Consider the following 15,259-nt stretch of genomic DNA (forward strand, 5'->3'; position numbering starts at 1 on the left):
CTAGGTAAACATTTTTCATTGCAGTTTCTACATCCTCCTTTCAGATATCAGAAGCAACTGGTGGGGCTCAAGCATCTTTGACCACATGATGTCCCTCAGGCTGGGTACATATTGCCATGTCCCTATGGTGTCGGACCCAGCATGCCTGTGATCACATGCAGCTTTCTCCATCAGTGTCTGACAAGAAGAAGGAATGGTAGCTAACACACTAGGCAATGCAAGCGTGTGTCTGCATTTTTTATACCCTGATGCGGATAATATTGATTGGTCCATTAATGTAAATGTCTCGGTTGTTGTATGTTGCTTTTCTTGCTTATTAATCAAAATAATGCAAAACGAGGGGAAAGTAATTTTTAGGAGAAAAATGAAATATAATCAGCAGTGATTGAATACAGTCTGCCTGGAATTCAGCAGTGCTTTCTGCTACACACCCAGATGTGAGGGTGCCCACAATAACTGGGAAGAGTTGAAACACTTTATTTTGACATGTTGTATACACAATATTTGGATTTCTCCTTTCCAAACAATGTTTTGAGAGAAGATTTGCGTAAATCTGTTTGTTTGGTTTAAAAAAGAAAAAAAAATGCAGCCAAATGTTTTGTTTGTATTTACTGACACATTTCAGTCAACTGCAAATGGCTTTTTGGACATTCCATGATTTTTTTTTTTTTTTTTTTTTTTTTTTTTTTTTTGTCTGGAAAAGAAAATAAAAGGAAACAGCTTGTAACTTGAAGTAACTTGAAGTAACATCCTCTGCTCCCGGGTGGGGAGATCTTCCTGCATCCAGCAGTGGACACAAAACACGGAGATGTATACATTATACCTATGATGCAAATACTCCCACTGAACCAATTCACAGGTTGGCAATTAAGCTGGAGCTTAAGTGTCTTGGATTGGCTTTAGCAATAACAAGTAACAATAAAGAGCAAAAATGATAAATTAAAGAACTCTTAATGAATCAAAATACCAGCACCCCAAACTGGGAAGACCATAAGCTGAAAGGCAGATGGAAGATGTGAAATCCCCTTCTTTGGTTTCACTCCCACAGGGTAACCACTGCTCTGTGCTTGTTTTTTCCTCTGCTTTCTTGGAAAAGCTGAAGACAGGGAATCCACCTGAGCCATAATTGCTGATCCTGTTTCTTTCTATTATGCAAGCAGCAGGAAGAATTCAGATTTCTATGTCTGTCCCATGCACAGAATTAAAAAAAAATAAATAATTGGAATGTCTGGAAAAAAAAAAGTTCTCTCTTTGTTCTCTCTTTAATTGATTGTAGTTACCTCAGATATGGAAGTGCCCATTTGTTTTCTGATAGAAGTGGCAGATTTTACTACACGGCCTGGTGTTGTATAAGAATGTAATGCACATAGTAAAGGTGACTAACCCCTGAGAATGTCTCTACTGATGCCAAGTGGTCCATATGCTGTCATAAATACTTCTTTTTCTATGCTGAACACGTGAATCCATTTTGGGCAGAAGCTCACATTAGGCTCATTCGTTACCTGCTGTGCTGGTCTGTGCATCTGCAGTGCAGTATCTCTGCACTGAGCTTTGGACTACATCTTGTGTGCTCACTGATATTCCAAATTGTCCGGGGCATACAGATCTTTTTCTGTGTGCATCCTGGAACATTTTGCCACAAAGGTGAAAATTGCTCTTAAAATGAGTGGAATCTGGGGGAGATATGGTTGTTGACAGATGTTATTAGGCTTCATGTATATCATATATATATTATATATATATATATAATCAAGAGAAATTCCTGAAAATTGATATTTGCAGCAAAGGTATCACTCCTTGTACCAGAAGAGAAAGAAACTGACAGATTATTCTATAGTTTTATGAATAAACTTTAAATCTAAGAAGAATCACAGATGGGACACACTCATGAAATTTTGCAGTATTGGTACAAACTTTCATGTTCACTCATATTTTTCTTGGAAGTCTGTCTTTGTCCATAAGCAACGTTCCAGGCCTAGGACTACTGAAGACCATCTTTAAACTTGCTTTGTGATTTTGAGCAATACATCATGAGAGCAGTGATGTTCAGATGATACATTGCACTAATACATCACAAGAACACTATCGGTCCCATGATGTATTAGTATAATACACTATCAGAACACTATCACTGATGTATTACTCAAAACCATGGTTTTTAACCCTCAAGAAACATCCTCGTATCTAGGCTGAAAACACTGAAAGCTGTGGATAATGATAAGAGTAAGAAAAACTGGTTTCTCTAGGGTAAATTAAAAAACAAAAAAATAAAAAGTTATGGAATTCAGAATATTTCACTAACTGAAACATCCTCGTGATTTCATTTTATTCTCTGAGCAAATGTTTTTATGGATTAAAGCTAACATGATGTAGGTGTATTTAAATTTTCTTACAATTAGCATAAGAAAATCTTTTTTTTATTTTTAATTTTCATTATAGACTTGAGCCATGTTTTAAGCATGTTTTAGCAAGGCACGTGAATTTCAACTGACTTCCATCTCATCAAATAGAATCAGGTGCAAGCTATCTAAATCCTGTGTATTTTGCATATATACGTGTGATCAAAGAATGTTTGCGGTTTTGTAGCTGAGCTCACTGCGGAAAAGCAGATAGATGAGTGTTTGATTTCTCAGGCATTCTTTTAAAAAATCTTAGTAGATTTTGAGGCATAAGAATCTTGAATTGTCCTTCCTAAATGACATGAAGAGACTGTCATAATCGCTTAACAGAAAAAAATAGTAATAATATAACATCAAAATGACATGTCATAATGACTTTTGTCTTATTTTTGTTCCTTTTCCCCATGTTTCATCAGTATTTGTGACAAAATACATTGCCCTCCGCTTTCCAAGTCGGTGCATGGTTACTTGTATGTGTGGAGAAAAATGCTGACAATCCAGAAAAGAAAGGCATGATCTTGGTAATCACTGTTACTTGCTCTCTTATTTCCAGCATGTCCATGTCCACGTCCTTCCGAGGAGGGCAGGAGACTTCAGCAGGAATGACGATGTCTACAAGGAGGTAGGGGCTGCATGCCATTTCTTGTTCAGAGTTGTTTTCACTGTTAGAAAATCACCTTGATGATATAGGACCTGCCTTGAGTGGAATTATATAATGATATCTCTGCATTTTTATTGGCTGCAAAAAGCCTGCGATAAGCACCAAGCCCTGTACTGAGATTTCCTTGTAAGCTCTGGGTCAAGCTGCAGTCACACAGGGTCTCAGTGGAGGATGCAGTCAACGTTTTTGGTACTTCAGTTTGTCGCCACACACAGTGTGATGTGGCATCTCTACCAATGGTTGTGCTCTCTTATTTTGTGGGTGCTGGAGAAAAGGGCGAGTGAGGGATAATCACTCACCAAACCATACGGTTAGCCTGCCAGGCAGGGAGCTGTCAGCCTGGAGTGGCAAACCTCTCCCTCCCAGCAAGGGAAAGCACAGGAGGCTCAATACAACTTCATCACAAATTGCCTTCTGGCTTGCTTTCTGCAGAACTCTGCTCAGGCTCTGGACAAATGACTTTGTAGCCCCAAAGATAAAAATTAAAGAGCAACTATATAGATGTAATATATGCATGTGTGCAGATTATACTGCAGAGCTGGGGACATAAGCTGTTCCAATGTGACTGAATTACTGGCTCTTGTTTAAATGAACAATTGTATTGGCATTAACAAAAAGTTTTCCCCAGCTTGACAGCTGTCACAATGATTTAAGTAAAAAATTCTCACTATTGTTAGATTTACGGATTGTTCTTAGTGGGTTTGGTAGGATCCTCTATCTCAGATATGACATCTCCTTTTCTTTCTGAAAGTAATTAATATAAACTTGTTCAGTGCTACTGCAATACTATCTGCTTGAAGAAAAATTCATGACATTTTATGCTTTTGTATTTTTTCCTTTGTGATATATACATGATGACATCTCCCCACTCTCAAAAAATGATAGCATATTTTAAAGTTTTCTAATGACTTAATTCAAAAGTTGTGAACATGAGAAGTAGAGACTGAGAACTCGTCTAACAGGGATATAACCTTATAATGAGACCATTGAGCAAGGACATCGAATGTAAATACATGACGGCCATCTTATATACTGCCGTACTTAAAAGCAGTAAAGTGAGGCAACTTGGAAGTTAAAATTTTTCCTCTTCAAATGTGTTAAGTGGCTTTCAGTGCTGTACAACCCACGAACTCTGTTTCCATTTTTCTCATATTTACAATACCATTTACTTTTTTTTTTTAGCACGCTTATTTCTCTCTTGTTATATGTAAATACAAAAAAGCAAAACTCTGTTAATGAAATAGACTTTACTTTTAGTGCTATATGCAAAAGGCGTAACAAATTGGTGAAAATTATTTTTATCTTGTCATTTTCAGTTATAGCAATTGTAGGTGTTGCTTATAGCAGACATAGGAAACAAAAATATTTAGACACTGATGTTATAACTTTTAGTGGAAGAATGTACAGCCTCAGAGTCTAACAGTCACTCTTAAATACCAAAGAGTAAACATAAGTTTTCATACAGACTGTAGCTTACCAAAGATTTCATTGTACAATTAAATTGCCAGGGAAAAATCCTACAGCCTCTGATGTTATTGAAAGTTTGGTGCCACATGCTAGCACTTTCTGGATAATGGGGCAGAGGGGCTTAAGCAGTGTCCTATCAGGAGGAAAGTGGATAAATCTATACAAAAAATAAAAATAAATAAAATTAAAAGGCAAACTGTTGAATATACAGCTGTTTTTAGAAATTATTTGGAGATTATTTCAGTAAAGCAAAAATCTCTTGACATTATGCATCTTTGTGTTGTACCAACAAGACTTATCTCTTTGTCAAGAAGATTTTTCAAAAGACTTAGGAAGACCTGTTGATCATGGTGAAGCAACAGTCTGAAAATCTACGGGGGATAGAGTACTATTAGGTGAGGTGTAGGTGCTGGAGAGAGCTATAAATCCATTGTCTGTGAAATTTGTGCTTAAGGCAATCCATAACCTGTTCATAAGTGAAGCTTTATTTCCATATAGTTGAGTGATAGGCAGAGTTGTACTTCAGTCAGCAGGCCTCCTAAAGCACACATGGGCTACTTTTTGCATATTGTGGTGCCTGATTTAATAACTTCAAGTAAAACTGTACAGCTACTCTGTATAATTTTTGCAGATTCTGAATCTCATCCCTGATTCAACACATATGTCTCAAAATCCTACCTATCTGTAAATGCCGTTGAGCTCTCCAAACTCCACACTTGTCACCTGTATATGCTCAGCAGATTGTTGACAAATCCCATTGCTCAGTGAGTGTTTGACAAGAAGGAGAATGCCCAGATGTTGAGACATCAGTCCTCTTAGGAGACTTCTAGAGATGAGACAGCTAGAAAGTATTCACAGCCTCTTCCTGTGTGTTTTTTTTCCTCCCATTTGGTTTGGGACTGACCACCCTTCTGATTGAAAAGACATAAAAAAAAAAAAACTAGCAGGTTGATCTGTGCTTAGTAAATATGTTCACTGGGATCTGGTATCTCCAGGCTTTTGGCTATGAAGCTCTGAGATAGCCTCATCTAGAGCTGTTTTCAAGTGAAAAGGGTATTCTTAAAGGTAAGGTATATCTTTAGCACTTGGTTTTTAATAAGGCTGCTGATGGACACTAATGCCAGCTAGTTTCTGGATATATTTTTAGAACTTCAATACTGGAACATTAATTGTAAAAGAAATGAAAGAGGGGCCGACACCCATTCCACAGCACCTTCTCTGAGACAACCTTTGAAATATATCACTTCATCTTTTAGCTTTCTTTACCTCGGTGCATATGAAAAAAGTCACTGGATGATTTTTCTTAGTGTATCTTAGTGATTAATAACGATGTGAAGATATATTTCATTTGCATCTTTGCAGGGGTATTTCTTGGGTGGTTGTTTCCCATGGAGTGTTAGCTATCCACCCTCAGGGCTCACCACAGTGAAAAGCTAAAGGCCTAGTTTTTCAGTTCTTACATTTTCCTGCAATTATTTGAAGCCTAATCCTGCAAGTATGCACAAGTCAGAGTTAAATTGGTCTTACAGGTTTTTTATAGGTTCGGGATCTTCATATTTTAGTCTTGCTGAATCACTTTTCTCATCTATACCTCAAGTAATTCTTATTTGTCGATTCACTTTATTTCTTGGACAACAAAACTGTAGTAGCTAAATATTAGGAAATGTACCTCTTATTTCCCTCTCTTTTCTGTTTTGTTTGGAATAGATATTTTTTTTTTTGAAGTTATTAATCAAAGAATTTAAAGGTCTTACCATCAAGCAGTTATGTGCGTTGAAGTAAATGGTTTTTTGTGCTATTGTAAGGACATGCCACAGTAATTGGTAAGTGTGGTGTTAATGAATGTCTTTACTTTAGGACAGCACCTGTGTTGTTGCAGTCAGCACAAGCGCTGCAGATTTGTTGGAGGTCATCGTGTCCAAGGCATTCAAGAACATTATCCTGAAATGTCTCAGCAGTTTCATACACTCAGCCATCTGTGGGCAGTCCTCATTCAGTGTGTATTTGAAAAAGTCCATAGCACAGCCTGTCCCGGGTCTCCACTGAGTGGTTAGCCATTACCACAATATAAATAACATTTATCATCCTTTAGGTTGGCAGGTAATAGCCGTACTGGGCCAGGGAGTGCGGAGCTTTCTTAGAAAGGAAGACTGAATCAAAAGTCTGTAATGCCACTGTTATGAGTACTGACCTCAGTAAGTGAATTTGGAGGCTGACATACTTGGAGGGGTGAGGGCAGCCCAACTTGTCAATGAAACCAGGAGCACCCCTGGCTTTCAGTACTGTGTTTTGTGGTGCCAAGCCTCATTTCTCCCCAAATCCTGTGTTTCAGTTGGTGGTTGTAGCCTGCTGTAATGGATATAGTTACAGCAGTGATATGCATTTTGTCCAGGGCAAAGAGTGCCATCTTCACACCAGCTTTGCTTTCATGCCTACCCGAGCTCCTCGCCCATTTTCAGTTCCCAGCCTAGGCTGGAGAGCATTAAAAATATTCTAGAGGGAGAAAGTGTGAATAAGAGAGGCTGACCCGAATTCTTGTGTCTCCATCCCCTCACTGCCTGGCAGACCTGCCTCGTGGACCTCTTGTAATGAGCCTGGGTGAAACTTCTTAATGTGAATTCTCTGGTAACTTAGAGATTTTGTAAAATGCAGAAGCCGGCAAAAGACCTCAGTTCATGCTGTCCTCCTTCCCCTCTGGCATTCAGGCACACAGTAAGAGAATCACTTAGGGAAAGATATTTTGACTTAGTGATCTCATTCAGCACATTATGTTAAATCATTTCAGCAAGAATACCTATTAGTAATCGTTTCCAATTCCAGGGAGGATGGAGGAGGCATTTTGGCACGTGACTCAAGAGCCTGCTGGGCTGCTTTTTCACGTTGGCAAAACTGGGGAACAGCAGTGAATTTAGAAGTTTAGTCAAACAAGCCTGAAGTTTAATTCTCCGTGAGTGGCTTTGACTGTGACATGCCTTCACCCTGACCTGCAGACAGCGTCTTGTGTACTACCGAGCACAGAGCCTGGTGGAGGGCTTGAAACGTGCACAGCTGTACTAAGCTGTTTGGGCTGCTTCTTCCTTAAAGATAAGGTATATAATGAAAAGATAAATAAGCCTTAATCCAGGTCCTGCTAGACAAAATGGAAAGATGCCCAACAGCTTCTGTGAGCATTGGATTGAACTGTTCATGAAAATTAATAGCATGCAGAGCTAATAGGCTGTTCCTTGGCCTCAGAATTATATTGCACCTTCTGGGAACATATTGTAGCCTGCTGGTAGATCAGTCTGCTGCATCTGAACTCCCTTGGGGCCAGACTCTGCTTCCTTTGAACCCTGCATGGGTAAATCCATGGAAAGGGAAGGAACCAACACAGAATGTAAATTGGATTTATAAAAGAAAAATAAAACAACAAAAAAATGTTTTCCCCAGGTACAAGTCTATTTCCCTATCTTCTTCTGATGCAGCAGCAAATAAATTCTTCCTAGTAGGCTGTGGGTTTTATCCTGGTCTTGCCAATGTTGTTTTTTTCTGACTGATGGAGCATCAGAGGAGGTTTCTAGTAGCCAAGGAGCATAATAATTTCCCAGTTGTTTCATGTGTCTTGTGATATTATAGCGACTCCAGCTGGGCAAGTCAGACTAACTGTATATGAATATTTCCAGCTGTGAGTATTGCAGTAGAAGCTAGAGTTGTGCAAATAATTATGTTTTGGACTTTTGTCAAGTAAACTGACAAAAAGTCATGACAAAAAGTCATTTTGAGTTGACCTGAAACAATTTTTTTACAACAAATGAATTTCTTTTTGAGTCAAACAGGATGATTTGTTTTGTGGACCATGATATTTTATATGATTAAAATTTGAAATCCCCTGGAAACTGCTGGTACTCCCTGCATGCACCCAAGCTACGTAAGGCAAAAATGACAAATCTACCAGCAGGATGTAACAAGGATGGGAGACATCCTACCATTACGTATATCTCCCTAGATGGAAACCCCACTGTTTGTGGTATTTTCTACCTCTTCCAACCCTGCAAAACATTTCTTAATTTGGTATCTGAAATCTCTGAGATCTTCCTGTAGCCTGTGTACATTGCTGCACTCATCTTAAGACAGGAAGATATCATAATCAGATCTGATTAAGAACCATTTCATTCCCTGATATCTTCCTTTGGATCTAGAGAAATGGAATCAGCCCAGCTATAGGAACAAATAAGAAGTGGTTTGAAGAGTTCTCATTAAGGGCAGAAATTCCTCATGATCATACCCATGCCCTTTACACCTAGACTTTGTGTGGAAGGTAATGTACATTTGGCATTATGCATTTGTTGTGTAGTCTCACTGCCCTCTAGCCCAGCTGTCTCTCTGCATTCCATCACTGCTTTTGCTGGTTCTTACCCTTTGCTGCCTCAAGGTTCCTACAATCATTTTCCTCATAGGTAAAAAATGCCAGCTTCCAGAAATGACTAACATTTAGTCTAAAATATAGCAAAGACAAATTATTGCAATGATTACAAAAGGGCTCTTGGCTCCTACTATAGGATATTTACTGTGTTTAACTCATGAAACATTTGCTCTTTTGTGTCCTTCATTGGCAAGCGACTTAGTGACAAAGAGGCTCCAACCAAAGACAAGTCATTGATAAGGGAATTAAAGTGAACATGGTCTCTCAGACCCATTTACTGTGTCAGCGCTTGGACTTGCTTAGCTGCTCAGATGTTTCTTGTGCATTCCCAGTCTCTGAGGTAAAACTGTCTTTAGACCACTGATTATCCTCTGATGCACAATGTAAGCTGACTTCTTGCTGGTGGGGAGAACATACCCCATTAGTATCCTGGACACTCGTCTTTTTGGAATTTATGAGATGGAAAGTAAACAGAACTATCAGGGAGTTGGTGGTTTCCAAAAAGAGATTTTTCTTCTCTGAACTGAAATGTTGCCATAAACTTAAAAAGAAATACTCTCTTACATTCTGTTTAAGGATTGAGGTATGAGAGCAGCTAGTTGGTAAGCCCCAAACCTAATCACAAAGAAATGCAGGGCACTGTGCATCAGATTACCTCTGCAGTTTGTTCTGCCAAGAGCAAAATTTGGAGAGTCCCTTCCCAGTCATAGAATCACAGAATGGTTTGGGTTGAATGGGACCTTAAAGATCATCAAAACACCTTCCAGTGGTAGGATGGGCTCTGTTATGGCCAGTAGCTCACAGTGATCCAACCTTCTGACCCCCACGCAGATACATAAAGTTGTTATGGTTTTAGGTTGTGACCCTCCACAGAAATGACCTGTTTGGACCCTGTAGCTGGGGGCAGTTTCTTTGTCTTGCTCCCTTGCAAATGCAGATCACTGTTTTGAGGGATAGGGTTTGTCTAGTGGAGGTTCAAGCACCAAGTACCTGGGAAGTGACCAAGCCATAGGAGATGCCATCTGACATGGTTGTTGCCGGCAGTGTCATTAGCTTGCCCAGCACTGAATCATCAGATTCAGTGATATGTATGTGATGCTATCCCTCACTTTCTAAATGTGACTTTTCTAAATGAAGGTGGAGGTATATTAATGGAGCCAAGTGTTCTTCCTTGGTTGGGAAGTAAATAAAAGTCTGATGGGATGGGTTTACCAATGTCTGCAAGGTCAAGTTAATTTATCTTATGAGTCAAAAGAGTGAAAAATATATAGATATGAGAAATAAGCTTTCCAGATATGTGCTTGTGTTCTCTTTTCATTTGTTTTGTGGAAAAGAAAAAAAAAAAAAAAGTCACGCTTTCTTTTTCCTTTATGTATTTGCTCACTGTTTTCCTTTTTTTTTTTCCTTCTGGGGGAATAAAGGTGTAGAAGGAAGCTGAACTGAAGGGAGCTAGAAAATACTGCCAACAATCCTAAAATAACAAACAGAGAATTGAATGTTTTTTGTTTCCAAAAACAAAATGACATGCTGACAGTATGAGTTGAAAGAAAATTCCCCAAACCTCCTATGTAACCACTTTTAGATTATTAAAGAAATATATATAAAAAAAAAAAAAAAAAGTTTATTAAAATGAAAGTGAAAATTATGAAGTCTGAAGAAAAATACTCTTTTTAGTAAACAGGTATTCATACACTTGCTTATATGTACATGTGTTTATATACGTGTGTGTATATATACACACACATGGACTTGTGTTTGTAGATGTGGAAAGAGCAGAGGGCTCAGTAATACATGCAGTATTTGTTTTGGTCTCTTCTAATACTTCTGGGCCTTCTCTTTTGCACCAAAATGTATGAGATTTCAACAGCTAAATTGTCTAAGGAAGATCTGATTGTGTCATGCCTTTGCTCAGTATTTCTGCTACAATAATCATCAGTGAAACAGTTAACAGCATTGAAATATAAACTGCCATCCTTCAGGCTCCAAAGTTAACACCTTTCTGTTACCAGCTCACTGTGGTTTCACAGTTAACACCTCACCTCTTTTTGTAGAAGACAACACTTTACATTACAGCTTGTGGTCTGGCAAAAATGCTACAGAGTTTATCGTAGGCAAATCTCAGTTACATGCATTTAAAACACTAGTTAAAAAATTCATTGCCAAAGATAGCTCAGGCCGTGTTCTATACCTTTATTGCCATATGTTAAGAAAGGCATAAAATGCATAAAAGGCAGAGGTACAAAATTATCTTGGGCAAAATATTGCAGGAATATGGCTTGCTTTTCTAGAAACATTTGCTCAAAATTATCTTCTGCTCTTTTAGGCCCTGATAATGCAAGTGTGTGGGGCAGTTGGTGGGATGGCAATGGCTCAGGTCTCCTTTGGGCAAGCCCAGCAATGGATTAGGCCATTGAAATGGGAGGAAGGAGTCTGATGGCAAAAAGAGTGAGAGTGGATGTTAGGTTTTGTTGTGATGGTTTTGCCATGGGGGAGGTTGTCGCGTTAAAGGGGTGTAGCTGATTAACCGTTACGGGCCCGGTTGGATTCAGAGTACTGAACCAGTCGGACATTCACCAAAACTGGGGGTCCGTTCGGACATTCACCAAAAACGTAATAACCACCTGGGGGTCCGCTCAGACATTCACCAAAAACGTATTAACCACCTGGGGGTCCGTTCAGACATTCACCAACAATGCATTAACCGTCTGGGGGTCTGGTTAGATTCAGAACACTGAACTATCACGGATAACCACCCTCACCCTAGTTGCATTAATGAGAGCTATCACAATGCAATCAAGTATGGTTTATTACAGCAACAGATAATCAGGTTCTTTTGGATTGCCGGTGATAGTGACTATCTGCAAAAGCAAGCTAGTATGCATGAAATACACAGGTGTTACAGGTGTTCTAGGTGCGGGTTCTAGGTGCGGGTTCTAGGTGCGGGTTCTAGGTGCGGGTTCTAGGTGCGGGTTCTAGGTGCGGGTTCTAGGTGTTCTAGGAGCGGGTTCTAGGTGCGGGTTCTAGGTGCGGGTTCTAGGTGCGGGTTCTAGGTGCGGGTTCTAGGTGTTGGGTTCTAGGTGCGGGTTCTAGGTGCGGGTTCTAGGTGCGGGTTCTAGGTGTTCTAGGTGTTACAGGTGTTCTAGGTGTTACAGGTGTTCTAGGTGTTACAGGTGTTCTAGGTGCGCAGCCTAGAAATAAACGCGTTAAAAGGATCAAAGACTCTATAGAGATTTATAAGCAAATATTCAGATCTCACCCAAAGGCGTCCCAATGGGGGGGGGAAGAGAGGCTCAGCCCGTCGACTGATCCCAGGAGTCAGGAGGTCCTAAGGATGTTGTATGTCCTTGGGATGGTATCTCCCCTGACGATGGTATCTTCCCTAACATCCCCTCTCTCTTGGGCCAATTTATATTATTTTCTATCTTTTAGGTGGAGCTTGAGTGGCTCTAGTCAAGCATATCTTAGTTATGATTGGTGTAAAGTTTTCCCGTTTCCGTTTAAAGTAATAGGCTCCGAGAAATTCAGAGCGCATGCTCAGTGAGGGGTGGTCGCACCTTGGAGGCGGGTAGCTTTTGGGATGGAGGTGTGTTTTGGTATTATAATGATATTATAATGAGCAAAAAGTACACTAGGGTACAGCATTTGTCAAAACATGACAGGTCTTTGGCTTAGGGTGGCAAAAAGTGCAGCTTTGTGCACAAGAACAATTGAGGCCCCACCTGATTACAGGGCCTAGCCGTGGTGTCTCCACTCCACTCTACGCTCCGTGGTGTTCCTTAGAGCTAGCACACCAAGTTTCCCCAGCGCGATAGCATCTAAGGTTGGGAGCCTAGGGAATGCTCAGATAATGCAGTTATGCCCTACCCTGAAAGCCTCTTCAATGCTGTACCTTTTCCTTAAAAGTGTGAATGTTAGTTTTATTTTCCTAGTTACTTCAGGCATTTACACCACAGAGGTCTAAGGAGATTGCAGAGCTGTTTCCATACTGAGAAAGAAAATGTTCATTTCAGTTTCAGAAAGGAGATTTTAACAAATCATTGCACTAGAGTGAAAATTTAGTTTGACAGAGTGTCAGGATAATTATATACAATTTGGTTTTGTTTAAATATATTAAGCACTATTGTTTCTTTTCCATGTTATGAATTGACTTGAGTGCTAGGTTGCAGTGGTTTTCACTAATTGCTTTAATCCTTGTCCTTAAGAAAATGAATACTTCAAATTTTCACTAGTTAAGTACGCTGCTAATGAACAAAAGGCCGTACCAATCTTCGGCAGACCAAAAAAAAAAAAAAAAGTAAAAAAGTGAAAGGAAGGGGGGGAGAGAAAGAGAGAGAGAAGCTAATCACCAAACCATTCTGTTAATGCTTATTTTAATCATCCTGCCTGCCCTTCCTGGCAGACAGAGCCATTAAGGCTGCAGAGGCAGGAGGTGAGCTATCACCATCAAATGGCACTGATGTTGAGAATTGGGCCCAGGAGTACAATTTGACTTGTCAGTTTGTATAGACATAAAGCTTCATTGTTGTGCACAGACACAACTGGCTTTTTAAAAGTCTATTTCCCTCCTGATGATGTGAGAATCTGCTCCCCTCTCTCCTACTGTTCTCCAGCCCTCAAATTTATTAAATGGTGTTTATAACCGTGCACCCAGGTTGCATGGCACTGCAGGGGCAGGTGGCCTTCATCGATGCCAAGAGCGAAGTTGGTGGGTCCTTCTCACACCAGTGACCACACTTCCCTGCTCTGAACCCCAAGATACCCTTCAGGGTTGGGAGTGAAGAACTTCAACCACCCACTGGGGTGATGGCTCATTGCGGGGAGCTTTTGAGTGTCCATATTACTGCAAAATCTTCAGAACTGCTAATTCTGTCTGGAATGAAGTGTGCATTTTAAAACATACAGGATGTTGAAAAGAAGAGAAGAAATAGCACTGTTTCCTTGGGGTCAAAAAGGAAATATCCTCAAAATTTAATTAATTACAGGAAGTATATGATTTGTTTTCAAAAACAGATTTGTTGCCCTTTGCCTTGTATTGAAAACTTTTACCTTTCTGACTACTGCCTTGTGTGCTAATGACTTTTTTTGGATGAAAATGTTGCAGGGAGCCATTGAATATGTTTCCAGGAGCACAGTGCAGCATTGTTCCCAAATTTCAGCTTTTGCACTCTGCAAAATGGCGGAAGTGTTTATTGGTGCCCACATCAAGTAACTGCATTTATTGCTGCAAGAAAAAGCAAGGTTCAAACTCCCACTTGGCTGAGTTGCAACCTAATTACAGCCACCCAAGCACAGGTATTCCAACAAGGAGGGAAAGCAGGGAAATAAGGCAGCCTTTGTCTCACATTCCCTGGAGGGTTGCAGCAATGTGCAACCGGGCTGGCTAATAACCACTTCCTGTATTTAATTGCAGAAGTTGGTCACATGTTTGTAGTAAACATAAAAGCAAATCCTACCAAATGTTTGTATCCCCATTTTTACCAATGTTAATTACTTCTGTCTATTGGTAACCTGCTTCTAGGGATTGCAATCTCTGTGGAAGAGGGAAGGTATTACAATAAATAGTTCTTAATGGAAGGTCTATTTTTAGATACTTTTTTTCTTGAAGGATCACTTTTTGCTTTCTTTTTGTAAGAAGAAAATCTATTCTTGGTCATTACATTAGTGTCTTTGAAGTGGCAAATGCACACAACTGCCAGATCACATACAGTATGGGAGTTAGGCAGGGTTTTCTTCAGCTGAAGTGTGATTGTGAGCAGTAACTGAGATTAGCTTCCCAGGAGAAGGGACTTTGCTCTCCTCCTGTTTTTTTTTTTTCCTCAGAAAAATAGTTGCACTTAATGCACTTATGAGTAGAGTCTAAGTGCTAACATACTTTCTTCCCATACCCCTGCCATTTCTGTGGCAGTCTTACTGAAGAAATAACAATACATAAAGCTGCATAAACACTTAAGGTCTTAGGTGTCTGCTTCCACTGGCACTTTCAAATTTTCCATTTGTAGATAATTTCATTTCACACTTTTACATCTGAAGTACCTGTTTTTGGAGACCTCAGAGTATTTTTACACATTAATTAAATTTCCTACCAGCTATGTGAGTGCATTAAGTAGTAGCACTTGAAGGTGTGATGCGGAGAGGTAAGGGGAGACAGTGAAGTTAGAGAGTGAGCAAGTGAGATCTGCTATTGAGTGCAGATACATTCATAACTCTCTGAACAAGCAAAAGGAAAGAGGTGGATTGATCACCTCTCTATAGCTACATGGAATGATCCAGGGCATGAGGATCATGCTTCCATGTAGGAGCTGTGACCCTAAGAAGTCAATAAATATAGTG

The 15,259-nt window shown here is 39.7% G+C and overlaps 1 protein-coding gene across 3 annotated transcripts in view; it reads left to right on the forward strand.

The window, feature by feature from the left end:
• Positions 1 to 15,259, forward strand: part of FHIT (fragile histidine triad diadenosine triphosphatase) — a 565,209-nt gene that overhangs the window by 473,528 nt on the left and 76,422 nt on the right. For all 3 annotated transcript variants that reach the window (XM_068694479.1, XM_068694477.1, XM_068694480.1), the window contains exon 6: positions 2,953 to 3,021. In XM_068694479.1, the coding sequence (XP_068550580.1) occupies positions 2,953 to 3,021 (69 nt within the window). The remainder of the gene's footprint in view (positions 1 to 2,952; positions 3,022 to 15,259) is intronic.

This window comes from Anas acuta, chromosome 11 (genome assembly GCF_963932015.1).
Source record: "Anas acuta chromosome 11, bAnaAcu1.1, whole genome shotgun sequence".
In the NCBI taxonomy this organism is placed as follows: domain Eukaryota; kingdom Metazoa; phylum Chordata; class Aves; order Anseriformes; family Anatidae; genus Anas; species Anas acuta.